This window comes from Hypanus sabinus, chromosome 10 (assembly GCF_030144855.1).
Source record: "Hypanus sabinus isolate sHypSab1 chromosome 10, sHypSab1.hap1, whole genome shotgun sequence".
Classification (NCBI taxonomy): domain Eukaryota; kingdom Metazoa; phylum Chordata; class Chondrichthyes; order Myliobatiformes; family Dasyatidae; genus Hypanus; species Hypanus sabinus.
This window is the reverse complement of record NC_082715.1, coordinates 128,609,922-128,630,176: the sequence shown is the minus strand read 5'-3', so window position 1 is coordinate 128,630,176 and position 20,255 is coordinate 128,609,922. Positions and strand designations below refer to the sequence as shown.

Here is a 20,255-nt window from a genome sequence, read left to right as displayed (position 1 = left end):
GGAGTAGCAATTAATTCACCCTGCTTTCCCTAAACACAAAGGGCAAAAACTGACTTGAAAATATTGATTACGTGCAGACTACTTCCTTGTTCTGATCTGCATGGCTCAGATGCTTTGAACAATAGATCAATTTGAAAAGTAAGCACTATGGAAAGAATTTACTCCGGCCATAATGTACACCAAAAATGCAAGTTATAACTATTCTCATTTCACTTTTGAATATCTTTGATTCCAAAGCAACGTTGTAAGCTCAGTCATTTATATTTTTCACTGGTGCATTCAATAGAGGGGGAATCTGCTTGATGATTAAAAGCAATGTAATTGAAGAGAGACTGCTTCCTACCTTGGACACAGCAGAACAGGAGTCTCGTCGCACAGTTTCTATTCCCTTGGCATCAAACACAGGATCCTTCTGGTCTAAACTCTCGTACATATAACCAACATACCTCTTCTTAGATTGTAAGACACATGGTAGGTAAACCTATTGGAGTGAAAAAAGGCCCCCGCTACATTTAGAGTCCAACTTTCTCTTCATCCAACAAAATATTACAAATAAGTCTAAATGTTATTAAGATTAAAACAATATATTCTTAATGTGAATAATACAAAGTTTTGCATAATGTTTGTCTCTGAGACTGGATGCAAGTTATATCAAAATACATTTTTACAGGACCCTGGAAAAGAGGTTAAATAAATAGCCACAAAACATTTAATGTCATTTCTGGTACACAAGTGTAAAGGAGAACAAAATAATTGTTACTCTGGGATATAATGCAGCACAAAAAAACTTAATAAGATAAAGAATCCAATAATAATACACGTAATAAATATAAATACATAAGTTAATACACACAGATTGATTGTATGTCTATAAAGGGACACCAGGCATAGGGGTGTCTGTATGTAAGGTGACTGACATGAAATGATGAAGTTGGGGGTGGGGTGGGTTACTGGGCGGAGGTGTTGATCAGCTCTACTGCTTGAGGAAAGTAACTGCTTTTGAGTTGGGTGGTCCTGATGTGGACGCTACCTAGCTCTTTTCGGAATACACGTGGGTAGGCTGGTGCTGCTGATGTTTTGAACAGTTTTGATGCCCGTTATGGAGCCCTCCTGTCTGCTGCAGGACCATGCAGTGAAGCAGCTTGCTAGGATGCAGCCTACAAAGCATCTGGAGGACAACGCGAGTATAGAGTGTGCATAGTCCAGCTCTCTTCAGGCTCCTCAGAGAGTAGAGGCATTGGTGAGCTTTCCTGATTGTACACAATGTGTTCTGGGACCATGAGAGGTTGTGTGAGATGTGCACTCCCAGGAGTTTGAAACACAGTGCAACTATCTAAGAACTATCAATAGAACCATTCAAATCTTCCACCTGCCAGTAGAGACCCTCATCACAAATATCCCATTAGTACATTAAATGTTATTTTCATTTTACAACATGCAATATATATGTTAGGAAACCAGTCTGAAGTATACAACAATAATAAGACAACTTGTTCAGCAAGCTTTCTGGCGATAAGCCTGCCACAAAGGCTTGTACTTTCCCTCCGTTGATGAAGGGCCGTATCTTACCTTTTCAAATTTCAGTTTCACAGGCTTTGGATTTGTGGCCGTCACGGCATCAGCAATTTCTTCTCCAATCCGAAAGGCTTGCTCTTTGGTGGCTCCTTTCAATAGCACAAACATGCTGCAAAGGAGGAGAATCAGCTTAAAAATCACAACAAAGAGCAAATCTACTTGTGTTGACTTGCTTCTTAATGCGAGCTCCTTGAACATCTCATTGTTCCCCCTCACTTCCAAAAAAAGTTCAGAAGTACATTTATTAGCAAAGTATCTGTACTATTAACAACCTTGAGACTTGTCTCCTTACAGGCAGCCACAAATCAAAGAAACCCCATAGAACCCACTTAAAAAAAGACTGTCAAACACCCAAAATGCAGAAAGCAAAACTAAATTGTCCAAACAATGAAAGTAAGCAAATAACATTCAGAATGGAAGTTCAGGAAAGTGAGCCTACAGCCACAAAACCAGTCATCGCTGCAGCCGATTCAAAAGCCAGTTAGTGGCAGGCCACAGCTTCAGTTCAGTGCTGAGATGAGTAAACCTTGTGGAGCAGCAAGCTGAACATTGGCCAATTCTGCCTTCCAATCACTTTCATATCAGCATCTGGGATTTGTCCTTTTGATCTTTACTACTGTAATAGGGGATTAAAATGCTTACATTCTTGGTAAAATTTGACCAATACAGAAATCACAAATTATGAACTGTTTACAGTTTTTGGAGGCAAGTCAAAGTTTAGCCAACAACACTATGGAGAGAGGATGTGATTATGAACAAGAGATATATTTGTTGATGTAATTTAAAAGGAACAGATCTGTTATATAACAAGTCCTACATTTCTGTGTAGGGAAAAGCACAAGATAAATTTCCAGTCTGCATTCTGTCATATATTCTACTTATGAGTCTTTTGCATCTAATTAGAACAATCAAATTACTTTTATTAACTACATAGAGATCATGTAAAATTGTTATTAAATAATCATTTAAGAGTTGAATACCTGTCCGTATCTCCATATACAACACGAGCTCCCCACTTTTTTGTCTCATTAACCAACTTTATCGCACGTTCAAGAGTTTCTCTGGCCTTGAGAACAATGCTGTCACCGATCTTTAAAAAAAGATGAACATTTCTTTATCCAGCAGTTACATAACATGACTTCTCATTCCAGCAGATTATCCCATTGTAAACTTTTAAAAGATGAAACAACTATGTTCCTGTCTACCACTCATCAATGCACCAGAAGACAGTGTTATAGAGGCCAATTAACCAAACAATCTGCATACATTTGGACTACAGGAAAAACTGGAAGTCTCTGAAGAAACCCATGCAGTAACAGGGAGACCAGACAGCCATCATCAGAGATCAGGACTGTACCTTAACACTGGAGCCCTGTGTAAGCAGCTCTGCTGCCATTCTGTCCTACAACTGTCCACCCCACAGAGCACTGAAGGCAAAGCCACTGAATATATTCAAATTGAATTCTGACAGATATTTGACCTGCAAATATGGGTATGCAGAGGCAAAATGGTAAACTTAAACTTGATTAGCTGTGATCTTACTGAATGGTCCATTCTTGCTTCTATTTCTTATCTTAGTTTTCTCATAATGCCCAGATCGTTCAGCTCAAATAAAGCTCATCAGGAAACTCTCCACACGAATCGATGGAAATTGAAGATTTGCAATGCACCGTTAATGAAACAACGATTTGATTTTTTTAAAATGCAAGGCAGCTGGTATGTGTAAATTACAGACTTTTTCCTCTTGTTTATTGAGAATTAGATATGTGTATTTTGGGTACCTCGACACAAGGCATTCTTCCAGAAAAGCTAGCAGCTGTGTAACCATAAGTAAAGTTGGCAATGAGCTTCAGACCCATCTGTCGAGCATGAAGCAATTTTGTGAGAGCTTTGTCTTTCTTGTTGTCTTTCATGGTCTGCTTCACCATTATCCTGGTCTTCAGTATCTCATCCAACATGTTCGGTAACACTCCTTTTCGCACAGAGGGCTACAATAGCAATATCAACATATTACAATAATCAAAAAAAATACGATGAGTCCAGAAAAATATCCAAGCTCTTAACTTCACACTAATGTACAGAAAATGCTGAAAATACTCAGCAGGTCAGACAGCATCTGGGAAGGGAGAAAAAGACTTAACATTTCAGGTATCAAAATTCAATGTAATGTCAACCTGGCCTGAACCCTTAACTGTTTTTCTCTCCACAGATGCTGCTAATCCTGCTGAGTATTTCTAACATTTTCCATTTTATCGCAGATTTCTGGCAAATACAGCTTTTCTCTTTCAATATACCACACAGTTAGCCTTCTTTTTACTAGTTTATTCACATCTGAATCTCCATGCACCTCTCCAATTCACCCTCCTGCTTATACCCTTGGATTTTCTTGTATCTCACTACTTCCCTAGCCTGTTATTTATGTTCTCTGCTTGAGTTTCACATTCTAGGAAGAGGTTCTGGTGAACTCATCAAATTAATTATCATTACTCCTAGAACTCTGAGCAAAAAGCGCATCTCTACATTTATCAGACTCATAAATTTAGAGACTTCAATCAGACCATACAGCAGCTTTCTTCCAGAGAAAAATACTGCAGCAAGGCCAATATTTACCAGGTTAATAGAGCAATTTCTTTTGGCTGCAGAGGTCCCATGGTATTCTAGCCCACTTCTAGCATTTCAAGTAATGTGATGTTGAGTTATATCAGTCTTTATGTTTTTATTGCTCAGCAAAATATCAAACTAATCTGGCTATTTTCAGTGATGTGTAGCATATATGAAAAAGTTCAAGAGAACACAAGCTTAGGATCAATGAAACATGCAATACAAACAGCTTTTCCTAAAACACAAATAGCATTAGTACTACAAAAGCTTGAAGCATTTGTTGTATAGCCACTTCTGGTAAACGTGGGCCAGATCAATCAAATGAATTCTGCCCTTGACAGAGATTTGACTTTAATTCGTTGTAGCCATTAACAAATTCATCTTTGACACTTAGCAATCAGGCTTCCTAATGAGAATGAAGTATTCAAATACTTGTACAATTTTTAAGAATACCCTTCTTCTTGTTTTACTTTTAATATCATCCATATGAAGAGCAATGTTTAATTCATACTTTAACAAAGGCCACCCCATTTGGTGATATGGTGATATCGTTCCAGAGCTGGTGAAGTAATTCTGGAGGCACTCTTTGGAAAGTGCAGCCAAATTTAAACTCTTCTTCTCTGATAAAAGATGAATAAAAACATTGTTTTAGATTCAAGATTGCTTAATGTCACTTCCAGTTCACAAGTATAAAGAAGAACTAAGTAATTGTTACTCTAGCTCCAACACAGCACAAAAAATGTACAAGGTAAAGAACGCATTAATAAAAACACAATAATTATGAATACACGAGATATCTTGTATACACAGATTGACTGTATGTCCATAACGTGATGCTAGACACAGGAATGTCTGTACACAAGTTAACTGAAAGTAGTGGTTGCGGGGGATATGGAGGGATGGGTTAGTGGGTGGAGGTGTTGCTCAGCCTTACTGCTTGTGGAAAGTAACTGTTCTTGAGTCTGGTTGTCCTGGTGTGGATGCTACGTAGACTCCTGCCTGATGGGAACGGATCTTTCATGATGTTACTAGCTCTTTTCCGGCACCTTTCTATATACACTATACAGTGCTGTGCAAAAGTCTTGGGTACCGTAGATCTTTTAATAAAATATTTGTTTCTGTTGTTTATTTTTTGTCTTTTGTCTTTTTGTGTTTTTGCATTAGCGTGTCAGTAGAAGAAAGTAAATTTTAGATTTCCAGTTAGATGCTAGAGAATTTTTTTGTATTTCGTTAAAGAAACTAACATATGAAGCAACAGACCACTTTTCAAATAAAACTTTAATACTTTTCAGGTATATTACCCAGTACATGATTAAACAAAGATACTAAACAGGTGCTTCAATAACACAATGAGTTGAATGAACTGAGTAACAAACAGAAACAGGTGTAGAAGGAATCAAATTGGGCTAAGGAGAACCAAACTAAAAGATAAGGGTGTGGCAAATCTGACAGTCCAACCTTCAAATTGTCATTTCTTACAACATGGCAAGATGAGTATAGCAACAAGACACAAGGTGTCCAAGCTCTTCTGAAGCAGCATAAAGAAACGGGCAAGGTCTAGGACCAAAATCAGAGTGGCTGGCCATGGAAACTGAATGCAAAAGATGTGAGATACATCAAACTGACATCCCTTCTAACTGGAGGTCCAGCGTTGCTATCAGCTCTGAACTTACAGAATCACTGGAGCCCAAGTACACCCCAATAGTCTAAAGAAGTCTTGTCAGAAGTGGTCTTCATGGAAAAGTTGCTGTCAAAAAGCCATTCCTCTGAAGTGGAAACAAAGCTGAGACAGTCACCTACACACAAAAACACAAGGCCTAGGACGCTGAACAATGGCAACAAGTGCTCTGGACTGATGAGTCAAAATTTGAAATTTTTGGGTCAAATAGGAAGCAGCTTTTCCATAAAAGAGTTGGAGAGTACTACATGAATGAATGTTTGCAGCCAACAGTGAATTACAGTGGAATTTCCCTGCAGGTTTGGGGCTGCATTTCTGCAAAAGGAATTGGAGATTTGGTCAGAATTAATGGAATCCTCAATGATGACAAGTACAAGCAGATTCTCATCCATCAGGGAGACACCTGATCAGTGCCATCTTTATTCTACAGCAGGACAATTCCCCCAAACACAACCAAGGTCATAAAGAACTATCTTCAGTGAAACGAAATACAAGGAGCTTTGCAACAGATGGTATTAGCCTCCACAAAGCACTGATCTCAACATCATTGAGGCTATCCGAGATTAGCTGGATAGACAGAAATAAGCAAGACAGCCAAAGTCTGCAGAAGAACTGTGGAAATTTCTCCAAGAGGCTTGGAATAAGCTACCGGCCGATTTTCTTAAAAAAAACTGCATGACAGCATACCTAAGAGAACTGATGCAGTTTTAAAGGCAAAGGGTGGTCACAAGAAATATTAATTTGATTTAGATTTCTACTGCTTACTGCACTCGATGGCAATTTTTTTGAAGTTAGAAACTTCATTTCATTATTTTTGAAAGCATCTTAACGGCATTTTATTTTTTTAAAAAGTGTGCCCAAGACTTTTGCAGTACTGTATAGCCTTGATGGCAGGTAGGCTAGTGCTTTGGGCTGTTTTGACTGCTGTGGTAGATCCTTCTAGTCCACTGCAGTGAAGTTTCTGTACCATGCAGCATGGTTGGATGTTCTCTATTGTGCATCTGTAGAGTGACACGAGTTTGAATGTGCAAAGCCCAGCTCTCTTCAGCCTCCATAGAAAGTAGAGGCATTGGTGAGCTTTTCTGAGAGTGTAGAATGTGTTCTGGGAGCACGAGTTTGAAACTACTTGCAGTTTCCACTGCAGTGCCACTAATGCAAAAAGTGATGAGTGTTTTTATAATCCGCTTTTGTGTTGTGTAAGACTTTTCTTAACAGATTGTGAAGGGCTAATAAGAGGACGATGTTAGTTATATCTTCACAAGATCCTCTTTCTTTCTCCCCCCAATTCTAAAACAAAACACTCAAGATGGCTTGTACTCCCAAGTCAGAATAAGCATCAAAAGCCAGAGAGATGCTAGAGGATGGCATCCAGCTGGACTCCCCACAGGTTTTAGACATGAGCATAGCTGCTGATTGGGATGGGGTGGGAAGAAGATACTTCTGTAATCAGCCTCAGATTTCCACCAAATATAAACATACTTCAGACAGGCAATTCAACAATTCAACTTGCTGGCAAAAGACGATGAGAGTATTTCTTAATAGTTTCAAACTAAAATAATTGCCCCATTTTGTCCCAAACAGCTGCATAATATCTGAGGGGCATCATAAAACCACATATCAAACTGCACACAATGACTTTAACTGAGATGCACAGAGAAGCTTTACTTCATTCCTCACACAAGATTAAACTTTCTTTCTTACTTTATAATAAAGAAAGAACATTTCACGGTTGCATCAAAGATTAAGAAAATAAGACCATAAAATAAGCAGCAGAATTAGGCCATTGGCTCATCGAGTACTCCACCATTTCATCATGGCTGACCTAAATTTCCTCTCAGCCCAATCTCCAGCCTTCCCCCTATATCTCTTCAATGCCCTGACCAATCAAGAAAGTACCAATCTCTGTCTTAAATATGCACAAGGACTTGGCCTCCACAGCTGTCTATGGCAAAGAATTCCACGTATTCACCACTCTTTGGCTAAAGAAATTCCTCATCTCCGTTCTAAAATAATTTCCCTCTGTTGATGCCGTGTCCTCTGGTTTTGACTCTTCCACCATAGGAAACATGCTTTCCGCTTTTATTCTATCAAAGCCTTTCACCATTCCTTACATTTCATTTCACCCTCATTCTTCTGAATTCTAGTGAATACAGGCCCAGAGGCATCAAATGGTCGTCATATGACAAGCCATTCCAGTTTTAGTACATCCTTTCTAAGGGGCCCAAAACTGCTCACAATACTCCAAGTGAGGCTTCACCAGTGCTTTATAAAGTCACAACATTCCTCCTTGCTTTTATAATCTAGTCCTCTTGAAATGAATGCAAACATTGCATTTGCCTTCCTCACCAGAGACTCAACATGCAAATGAACCTTTAGGGGATCCTGCACAAGGACTCCCAAGTCCCTTTGCACCTCTTTTCTTTTGTATTTTCTCTCCATTTAGAAAATAGTTAACTTTTTCAGTTTCTCTACCAAAGTGCATGACCATATACCTTCCTGACAATGTTTTCCATCTGCCAGCTCTTTGCCAATTCTCCTAATCTGTGTAACTCCTTCTGTAGCCTCTCTGCTTCCTCAAAACTACCTGCCTCTCCAACTATTTTCATATCGTCTGCAAGCTTTGCAACAAAGCCCTCAATTCCATTATCCAAATTATTGGCATATAACATAAAAATAATCAGTTCTAACACAGACCTCTGTGGAACAGCACTAGTCACTGGCAGCCAGGGAGAAAAGGCTCCCATTATTTCTCACTTATTGCATTCTGCCAATCAGCCACTGCTTTACCTATACTAGAAACTTCCCTGTAATACCAAGGGCTTGTAGCTTGTTACAGCCTCGTGCGTGGCACCTTGTCAAAGTCCTTCTGAAAATCCCATTACACAACATCAACCTTTGTCTATCCTGCTTGTTATTTCTTCAATGAATTCCAACAGATCTATCAGGCAAGATTTTTCCCTGAAGAAACAATGCTGACTACAGATGGGTAACAACTACCCCCAAGTACTCCAAGACCTCATACTTGAATATTAATTCCAACATCCTCTCAACCACTGAGGTCAGACTAACAGTCCAGTCCCATAGTTACCTTTCTTCTGCTTCTCTCCCTTTTTGAAGAGAAGAATGGTATTTGCAATTTTCTAGTCTTCTGGAATCATTCCCTAATCTTGTGATTTTTGAAAAATCATTACTGATGCCTCCCAGATCTCTTCAGCCACCTCTTTCAGAACCCTGGAGTGTACACCATCTGGTCCAAGTAACTTATCTACCTTCAGTTTCCCAAGAACCTTCTCTCCAGTTATGGTAACATCACACACTTCATAACCCCTGACATCTGGAACTTCCACCAAACTGTTATTGTCTTCCACAATGAAGAGTGATGCAACATACTTACTCAATTAATTTGTGATTTCCATGTTCCCCATTACTTTTCCAACATTATTTTCCAGTGGTCTGATATCTACTCTTGCCTCTCGTTTTATACTTTACGTACCTGAAGAAACATTTGGTATCTTCTTTCATATTATTGGCTAGCTCATTCTCGTACTCCACCTTTTCCTTCTTAATGACTTTTTTGAGTTGCCTTCAGTTGGTTTTTAAAAGCTTCTCAAGCCTCTAACTTCCCACTATTTTTTTGATCTATAATACGTCCACTCTTTGACTTTTATGTTAGCTGCCCCGGTACTACAGACTAGCACTTTCTTCAGTAATGCCAATAAAATGCTAGCAAATGTAGTACTGGTAGAAGATTACAATTCATCTTGGAGCTGTTCAAAAGCTTATATTTGGACTGATACAGATTTTATTTTGAATCTCGCTCAATCCAACCCCATTGCAATTGGTCACACAGATACCAGAAATGGGTACATAATTAAAAGGGAAATATCTTACTTCCCAAGGTAGTCAATGTTGCCTAGGCATGTGGAATAACAATAGTTGTAAGCTATGATGATCGAGGGGTACAGGGACTGGAAATCCAAAACCAGGACTGAGTTGCTGTAGAAGCGAGATTCAGGTTCCATCACAAGAGGAATGCACTGAGGAGCTCTCATACGAGATCGCTGCTGGACGCTGGGAGTTATAGCAATATAGTTCATTGGTTTGGCAAAACGCAACATCATCGACTCCACACGATACTGGAAAAACAGGAACATGTTAAGTCAATGATAGCAAAAGAGGTTTGGGTTTATTGATATTTGCTTGAACTTCTCCCTGTCTTGAATGCATTGATACTTCCATCTGGGTGATATTCTTCAAGACAACCCAAAGCACGAGTGGCAACAGGCAATTCAACCACAGTGAGAGCAAGGTGTGCACACTGATCAAACATTTACTTTATATTAGATGTTTTATACGATTGAATAACTTCGGTGATGTCTGCCAGAGATTGACAGCAGCATCTCACTATCATGAGTGGAATAATACGAAAGTGAAAGCAAGAATGGATTGTCTTCAATTTGAAATAACTTTTAGAAGTTGCCACATGAAGAGGTGCATTAATTTAGTCACAGCAGGAATGTGCTTTTATTTCAAGCAGCTTAAAGAGAAATAAGGCACAGTTTTGTTTTCATTCGAACATATATTAATGACATTTAATTCAGCTAGTGCAGACCTTGGAGCTGGCTTTGTTTTGATTGGGTTTGCTCACACAGATATATTGAGCAGAGACATTCCTAAAATTGAGGCCTATGAGTCCTGACAACATTCTAGTAGTTATCTTTTCACTCATTCTTGCTTAATGACAACGTTTAATAGGGTAACCAAAACTATGAACATGTTGCAGCTTCACCAACATCTTGTACAACTGCAACATAATGCTCCAACTTCTATCTCAATACCCTGCCTAATGAGGCCAACATGTCAAAGGCCTTCTTTACCACCATATCTGCCTGAGGTATGACCTTATAAAGGTTTATAAAATCATGAGGGGCATGGATAAGGTTGATGTACACAGACTTCCCCCCAGGGAAGGGAAGGATAAAACTGGAGGGCATAGGTTTAGTTAAGAGGTGAACAATGTAAAGAGAACTTGAGAGGCATGTTCTTTCTACACAGTGTGTGGTGGGTACATGGAACAAGCTGCCAGAGGTGGTACAAGTGGGTACAATTGCAATGTTTAAAAGTCATTTAGCAGGTATAGGGATAGAAAAGGTTTAGAGGGATGTTGGTCAAATGCAGGCAACTAGCACAGGCTCTGGAAGTCACCTTGGGCGATACGAATACTGGACTGAGAGGCCCACATATGTGCTGTATAACTGTGACCTGTTGGGGCTTGGGAAGCTTCAACAACCGGAGAAACCATAACAGAACCAACCAAACTTTGAAGCAGAAGAGTTTACACTGCTCTACCAAAGGGGCATGCAATACAAAAGTAAAATGACTACCTCTCCTGCTATTAGCTTTTAACATCTCAGGATGGGTTTTTATTGTAGTGAATGACATCTTGTAGTGCTGCATTTTGCAACACTTGAATTCTACTCGTGTTCCCACTCTCTAATTGCCCTCATTTCTTTAATAAAAAAGAACCATATTATCCCTCCAAAACTGCTCCCATTGACCTACCAGGTGACCTTGTTTTACAGCTTATCCCCATGACAACCATGACTTCACCTGAGCAGAAGTTTGCCCTTTGTGCTATTCCTCCTTCCCAACCTTCCTTGCAATAAGTTGTTTTCTCTTCAGTTCTTCAGCCATTTACCACTTCCACCTATCCCCTCCCAGCTTATTTCAATCCTCTTCCCCAGCCACCCACCTTCCTCCTCACTTGGTCTCTCTCATCACCTGCTAGCTTCAACTCCTTCCCATCCCCCTACCTTTTCATTCTGACTTCTGCCCCCTTCCTCTCCAGTTGTGATGAAGGTCCTCGGCCTAAAACACCGACTGCTTATTCCACTCCATAGATGCTGTCTGACTTACTTAAGTCCCTTCAGCATTTTGTGTGTTGCACAAGATTTCTTACATTTGCAGAATACATTTTGTTTGTGTTTTCTGTTTCCCTGTTTTGATGAAGGCCTTTGACTTAAGATATTTATTCTGTTTATCTTTCCAAATATGCTGAAGTATTTTCTGTTTCCATTTCAGATTCCTAGCACCTGCAGCTTTTGAAATTCTCGAAAAGTCTACCATTAGTAAATCAAAAACAGTTTGACTTGTCATATTTTACAATTTTGTGGAATCTGTGCAAAAAATATTGGCTATTAAGTTCTACACTCTTAAAATAAAGCACATCCAAAAGTGAGGGTGCTTTAATTTGCAAAGATGCATTCATTCATCACAGTATTATAGAATTGCTCTACCAAAGGACAGTGCCATTTAGCCCAATCTATATCTTTGTGAATTTCTAGTCAAGAAATCTTGTCAAATGCATTACTGTGCTATTCCTTCACAAACGTCCTAACTATCCTCCCTGCATTGCCTGTCTAATATCTCAAGAGTGCAAATAAGGGATATTAACATCTAATCCTACATAACATACCTGATCAACTCTATTCTCATCACCCATATGAATCAAATTAAATCTGAATAAACAACACAAAACAAAATGCTGGGGGAACTCAGCTAGTCGGGCTCTATCTATGGAGGGAAATAAACAGTTTACATTTCAGGCTGAGATCCTCAGGATGGAAAAGGAAGGGGGCAAAAGCCAGAAAAGGGTGGGGGGGGGGGGAAAGAGGGACTACAAACTGGCAGTAATAGGTGAGGGGAGGAAATGGGTGGGGGAAGGGAGGGAGATGATTAAGAAGCTATGGAGTGATAGGTGCAAGAGGTAAAGAGCTGAAGAACAAAGAATCTAATAGTCAAGGACTGTGGACCATGGAATGAAGGGAAGGTGGTGGGGAACCAGTGGGAGTTGACAGGCAGGTCATGAGGGTGGGGGAGAAGAGAAGGGGCGAGAGGGTAAACAGAATGGACAATAGAAAAATAGATCAAGCGGGAGGGAAAGTCAAAAAGAGGGAAATATTTCCCAGAAGTTAGAGAAATCACGTTCTTGTCATCAGTTTGGAGGCTACCCAGACGGAATGAAGTGTTGTTGCTCTAACCTGTTTGGCTTCATTTGTAGCAGTAGATGTGGCCACAGACAGTCAAGTCAGAATTGAAATGACAAGTCAAGTTGAAATGGGTGGTCACTGGGAGATCCTGCCCTTTTCAGCATTCAGAGCAAAGGTGTTCAATGAAGCAGTGACCCAAACTCCATCAGGTCTCAAGATGTCAAGCAGACCGCACCAAAAGCGCCAGTTACAACAGATGACTCCAAAAGCCTCGCAGGTGAAGTGCGGCCTCACCTGGGACGATTGTTTAGGGTCTTGAATGGTGGCGACGATGGTGGTGTAGGGGCAGTTGTAACGGCCAGGAGGAGATCTCTGGAGAGGGATGAATGGACAAGGGGGTCATGTGGAGAGCAATCCCTATGGAAAGTGGTGAAGTGGCAGGGAGGTGGGGGAGAAGATGTACTTAAGTAGGATCCAGTTGAAGATGGTAGTAGCTGTAGATGTTATGTCAGAGGGAGAGGGTTGGAAGTGAGGTCAGATGTGTGAGAAATGGAGATGCAGGTGGGGACAGTATCAGTGGCGATGGAAGGGAGACCCTGATTCTTTGTGGGAGAAAAAGGGAGGACATCTCAGATATTCTAGAATAGTAAGTCTCTACCTGGGAACAGACGTGGCAGAGACTGAGGAAAGAGCGAAGGGAACAACATTCTTATAAGCGACAGAGTGGGTAGTATAGTCAATCTAACAGTTAGAGTCAGTGGATTTTTAAAGGATGTCACCGGAGATGGAGATAGATAGAGCAAGAAAGGGGAGAGAGGTGTCAGAAATGGTCCAAGTAGAACTTGGGTGCAGGGTGGAAGTTGGAGGAAAAGTTGATGAAATTATCAAGTTCAGCATGAGTGCAGGAAGTTGCACCAATGCAGTTGTCAATGTAGTGGAGAAGGAGCTGGGGAGTGTAGGCTTGGAACCTGGACTGTCCCACATAGCCAACAAAAAGGCAAGCATAGCTGGGACCCATGTGAATCTCCATGGCTACACCTTTGATTTGGAGGAAGTGGGAGGAGCTGAAAGAGAAATTGTTCTGACTAAGGACCAGTTTGCCAAACAGACAAGGATGGTGGTGGAGGGAAACTGGTTAGGTTTACTGTCCAAAAAAGCAAAGAGCCTTAAGACTTTTCTGATAGGTTGGGGGGTGGGGGGTGGAAGAGGGGGTTGGAAGCACATCCTGGGACCTCTGAATAAAGATTTGCCTCATTGCAACTTTGCTAAAATATTTAAATCTCTGCCCATGCAATATCCCTTAAAGAAACAGTTTCCCTCTATCTATCCTCTTGTAACATCTCATAATTCTGTTGGTCTACCAACTACTTGATTTTAAATTTCTGATCTGTGGTCAAGTCACAGCTCTCCATAATTTCTAACCTTTTCTAACCATAAACCCTCTGGGAGCATTTCCTCAATTTGGATCCCCACACCACTTTCATCCATCTAGGACACAAAGTCATTATGACAAATAGACTCACATTTGCTCTTTGCAAGAGCAATTAAGTCAGTCCTAACTCCCAATTCTTAACACTTAACCATGTAGTTTTTTCTCCGTTAAGTATTCTCTGCATTGAAGATTATCTCTATCTTTCTGAACGTTCATCACACAACCAAGTTTTGAATAAATTTTGAAATGTTACTCCATACATCACACATGCAAGTTATCAGAAAAAGCAGTGGCCAACAGCGCAAGGAGAAAAAGTCTTGATCTAATGAAGGTTATGTTCAACTTAAATTCTGTTTACACATATCCATTCAATGTCTCCTTTTTGAAATAGCTAGGTCAAAATGTGATGTCTACAATTCCACATGAGAAACCTTTACCCTTTTCAACATCTTAATATCTTTACATAGTTTTTTCCACAACAACAAGTTTCAATCAACCAGTTATTCTCCATAACTTAATGCAACCTATCATGTACACTGTATTTTACACAGTGGAAACATATGACAGCATCGTTTAAGAGGCATTTACACATACACATGAACAGGTGAGAACTGAGGGATTAAGGAACCAGCAGGGAATTGAGGGATATAGACACTGTGCAGAAGTAGTGTTTAATTTAGGAAAAGGATACGACAGGGAGAAAATATATTAGTGCAATAAAAGCTTTACTCTTAAAAGTTAAGAACTACTGTGCACACCATACTCAATGGTTCATCAGCCCGAGCTTACTCAGAACTATAACCTGTTTCCTACTTTATGTAAGAATGCATTATGGGAATTTAATTAACTACAAGTTATAAATAAGTGAAAGGCAAATCCCATTCAGATGTTTTCAACACATTACTTTAACAGCTTTTTAAAGTTATCAAACACTTCACGGATTCAGATTGAATTTTTAACTAAATGCAAGATATATGTTGTCAAATGTAAGAAATGTACAGTAAATGACAAGACCCTTAGGAACACTGACATACTGAGGGGTCTTGAGGTGGAAGCCCATACATAGGTTCTTGTACATGGCAACATAAGTAGATTGGGTGTAGAGCATCCTTTCCCACATCAATCACAGTGTTTATAATAAGCTAGGAAAGCATTTTGCAACTGTGTAAAATGTTGGTAAAACCACATTTAGAGCACTGTCTGAAGCTCCAGTTGCTGCATTAAAGGAAGGATATGGAGATTATGGAGAGGGTGCAGAAGCAGTTTACCACTAGGATATTGCCTTGATTAGAGAATATTAGCTATAAGGAAAGGTTGGACAAACTAGGAATGTTTTCCCTGGAGTATCAGAGGTTGAGGGGTGACCTGCATATAATATTATGAAGGGCAAAGATAGGGTCAAAAAGTCAGTCCTTTTTCCAGAATGGAAAAGTCAAATACTAGACAGAATGGTTCAAATATGAGAAGAGAAAGATTAAAGGAGATTAAGATGGGAAGTCGTTTTGTTTTTGCATACAGAATGGTTCATTCGTTAAGTTCCGAGTCGTATGACTTGGGTGATCATGAGAGTGGTGGGTGCCTGAAAGGCTCTGCCAGGGGATGTGGTGGATGGGATAATGTAACAATGATTAAGAGGCATTGAGATAGACAACTGAACAGACAGGCAACTGAGGGGTATAGACAACGTGCAGGCAGAAGTGCAGTTTCAATTGCTGGCATAGTTGGCACACACATCATGGGGTGAAGGGCCTATACCAGTGCAAGACTTTCTGCATCAGACACACAATTTGAAAGATAACCATTAACCTGTGAACCTCTTGTCAGCACATGGAAGAATAAGATGCCAAAGAGACGCGCCATTTCGCTTGTTCTTCCAATCATATCCAACTGTTCCAGTAACTTTAGATTTCCACGCACACGACAAATATAGTGATCAATCATCTTCCATCTGTAATAGATAAGAAATGGTTCTACTGTTCTCATTGCAGACTTTTGTATAGGAGTTATTTTTACATTCTTATTATACCACATAATGATTCTGATGACAGAAATGTACAGTGGAAGGAAGGAAAAATGAGTGCCAAGTTATTTTCTCTTACACAGGCGTTCCCAAACTTCTTTACGCCATGGACTAATACCATTGAGCAAGGGGACCACGGACCCCAGGTTGGGAACCCTTGAAGGATTAAATACAAGGATATGTGGAATATTCCCTATTTTAGATCTGAAAGAACCTGTCTGGAAACTTCAATCTTCTCCAATTATTCACTCTTCTCAGATTTAAAGGGCCACATGTACAAGTTTCAGTACCGAATTAGTCGGAAGACAGGAGCATTTGCTGTCTCAGAGTTTCATATATACAGCTGTCAGATACCAAAATACGCATTCAAATTAAGATAAAAACTCCTCTCACAATTTATACCCCTATTCATTCCTGGAGCTCAGAGAGGGCTGCTGGACAGCCAGTATTTAATATTTAAAGTGGTCTGAAACCGTGACAATGAGGACTTTGAATGCTTCAATTTATGAAAGCAGTTACAATTCTTCTGAATATTAATTACATTTGCATTTGGGGGTTTATACCAAGGCTGAATGCAAATATACTTGTTAAAAATAATCAATTAGAAAGACATAGGAGTATAAGATAAAGTTCTTTGAAAGTGCAGCACAGGTAGTCAGGGAGATGAAGACACCATTGAAAATGCTTGCCTTCAGCATAAAGGGCACTGCAAGTGCTGGGACATCATGGTATAAATGTACGAGATGTTGGTGAGACCACAGTTGAAGCACTGTTGTGGTTATTGTTGCCTAGCTGTAGAAAGGATGCCAGTAAGCTAAAAAGAGTAAAGAAATAAATTGCAGGGATATTACCAGAACTAGAGTTTGAGTTAGAAGAAGAAACTTACGACATAGATTTAAGGTGAGAGGAGAAAACATTAAGGGCACTTGTGGGGTAAGTACTTCCCCAGAGAGATTGTGGAAAGAGCTATCAGTAGTAGTTGAAGCCAGTAAAATTACAACAGTTAAAAGACATTTAGACAGGTATATGAAGAAAAAAGGTTTAAGAGCAGGTGTTCCCAATCTTTTTTTTAAAATGCCATAGACCATTAACTGAGGGGTCCATGGATCCCAGGGTGGGAACCCCGGCTTAGAGAAATGTGGGGGCAAATGCAGACAAATAGGACTAGCACAGGTAGGTACCTTTGTTAAAGCAGCGGAGCCAGTTTCTATGACCCTGTAACTCACGAAAGTGGTCCTAAAATAATTCAACACTAATGACTGGAAGCCAGTAAATCCAAGTCCAAAGTCACTGGGTTTGGTACATTTACAACTTGTTACTTCACTTCCCAAAGTACAACTTCATTGATAAAACTCGGACTGAATAACAGAACAGATAACAAAATTTGTTATCTATTAAAATCTAACTAGAAGATTACCTGTATACATCTGTCTTATTATCAAACCAGTCAGAGAGGACGCGGAAAGAAAAAAGTGGAAAACGCTGATGAAGAACGTGAAAGGCAACATTTTCAAAAGTATAATTGTTGAGAGTAACCTGAAAAAATAAAAAAATAAATCAACACGAGGAAAATCAGCAAATGAGCAAAGTACAGAAGGAACTAGGTGTTATTAAAAATTATTCATAAAAAGTTACCAGGAAGGTCCAGAAAATAATTAGGAAGCTAAGTGGCATTATCACCCTAATTGCAAGGGATTTGCAGCTGAGAAATAGTAAAGTTTCATTACAAATGTACAGACTTACAGTGAGGCTATACCTCGAATACTATGCAAAGTTTTGGTCCTCTTATTTAAAAGATATATATTAGCAATGAAAACAATTCAAGAGAGATTCACTGGGGTAAGAGAGCTACTCTAACAAGATACTAAATCTGTATTCTCTGGAGTTTAGAAGAATGATGAATGATCTTATTACAGCATATTGAAGCTTAAGGGGGCATGACAGAGTAGATGTTGAGATGTTTCCACTGGGGGGGTGGCAACTCAATCATAATTACAAGATGAGGGACAGACATTTAAAACCAAGGTGTGCAGAAATTGCATCCTGTGGATGACGGTGACTTTCTGGAAGTCTCCACTCCTGATGTTGGATCACTGAAGGTACTTAAAGAGCAGGTGGGTACATTTTTGAAAGTCCAGGGGATTGAGGGCTATGAGGGACTGGTGTAGAAGAGTTGAGCCTTTGGGGACATCAGCCATGATCATATTTAATGACAGGGTAAGTTTGAGGAGCCAACTGACCTATTCCTGTTCCTCTTTCTACTTACCATGTCAAATTTTAATAATTCTAGGGGATTTAGAGTATAGGCCTACTTTTATGTTTGACAAGCTGAAACTCTGCTCCCTTTACACTGATCCAGATACAATTGTCAAATCCTTTTAAGATCACAAAGTGCACTAGAAAATTTCTATCACTTTGTAACATGTAAAAAGAGTGAAATAGAAGTTTGTTGGCATACTTTGAGCAACAGCCAGTAATTTGAAAACTTAGTTTGATAGCAAAGTCATTAAAATCTATTTCACTGTATAATCAAAGCAAGGGATCTCATGAAACACGAAATCCTACATTGGTAAATCTAGGGACACAGATGAAAATTTTCCTTCATTTGCAAAAAATCTTTCAAGAACTTTCAACATTCTCCATTTTTAAAAAATCTCCTGATAACTTCTCGTGTGATATCTCATTATATATTTACTTAAATTTCTTGCATTCTATTTAATGCACTTCCCCCTATAGTCATCAAATAATTTTACAAGGTCTGTGGAGTGCCCTTTGAAACCTATGTTGATTATTTCTAAAAATTCTTATTACCTATAAGTTCATCCTTAAATAACATCTCACAGCTATTAAGATAACCAACCTAATTACATATATTAACCATCTTGGATTTGTTTTAAAAGAAAACGTACATTTCAAACATATATCAATTGTTGTCCACAAATTTCATAATACTATTTGGAGGAAAAATTAGGTATCAAAATTTAGGAATGGTAGCTCCTTGTGACCATTAAATATGCAACATTTGCTGACCTCAACATAGGTTCATTTTCTGAACCTATATTGCACTTTACTGAACAGACCCATTACCTCATTTCTCATCACTCTCCAAACATTCAAAACGATTCGTCCCACAATATTTATCTCAGACATGGCAGTTGCACCGAACTCATCCCTTTCTGGAGCAAAGCGATTTTCTTTATCTTCACCTAATCAAAAGAGTTTTGAAATCTTCATATATGCATCAATTCAAAGCTTCTCAATATTACTAACAATTTTGGAATACCTATATTCTATTCAGTGTGAACAACTTTCATGGTAATTTGCTTTGGGTGTTTGTGAGAATTAAAGTTCAAAGTCAAGTTCTTAGTTATTAGAACAATACAGCTCAAACACAGGCCCTTTAACCCAAGCAGCCCTTGCTGACCATTGGTCCTAATTTCCTGTGATCAGCCCATATCCCTCTAGGGCCCTCCCCTCCACCTGTTCAAGTGACAGGCACAATGAAAAGCTTACTTGTAGTAATACAAGGACAGGACGTCTTATAAGCAGTATTTACGGAAATTGAGAACTGTCCTCAGTACCCAGCAACTGATAATGGGTCAATTACGCATCTTAAGACTGATAATGCTCACTATTCATGAAAACTGTGGAATAAGGGGGATAAAGCAAATATGCAGATTTAGGTCACTGAACAGTCATGTCTTTAGAATTATGGAAGAGGCTGGAAAGGTGAAATAGCTTTCAGATGGATCCATACTGGGTGAATAGGCAGAGGACAGAAGGATCCAGTTCAAGCCAATCTGATGTTAAACAGCTAGAAACAGAAGTAAAAAGGCTGTGTGTCTGGGATTTAATAGAATAGACATGTAGTATAGAACAGCCTATTCAGCTCAATACATTCACACTGACATCCAAAAATATTATTCACCAGTACTTGCCCTGTAGCCTTCAATGCTTTGA

General features: G+C 39.4%; 1 protein-coding gene across 3 annotated transcripts in view; it reads right to left on the bottom strand.

The window, feature by feature from the left end:
- Nucleotides 1–20,255, bottom strand: part of rev3l (REV3 like, DNA directed polymerase zeta catalytic subunit) — a 171,669-nt gene that overhangs the window by 26,083 nt on the left and 125,331 nt on the right. For 2 of the 3 annotated variants that reach the window (XM_059982930.1, XM_059982931.1), the window contains 9 exons: nt 19,383–19,501; nt 17,713–17,831; nt 16,082–16,223; nt 9,746–9,990; nt 4,688–4,796; nt 3,357–3,563; nt 2,556–2,665; nt 1,570–1,684; nt 344–481 (listed from right to left, as the gene is read on the bottom strand). In XM_059982930.1, coding sequence (XP_059838913.1) covers nt 344–481; nt 1,570–1,684; nt 2,556–2,665; nt 3,357–3,563; nt 4,688–4,796; nt 9,746–9,990; nt 16,082–16,223; nt 17,713–17,831; nt 19,383–19,501 — 1,304 coding nt within the window. Of the gene's footprint in view, nt 1–343; nt 482–1,569; nt 1,685–2,555; nt 2,666–3,356; nt 3,564–4,687; nt 4,797–9,745; nt 9,991–16,081; nt 16,224–17,712; nt 17,832–19,382; nt 19,502–20,255 lie in introns of those variants that run through there. The other variant, XR_009514473.1, reaches the window with a different exon arrangement.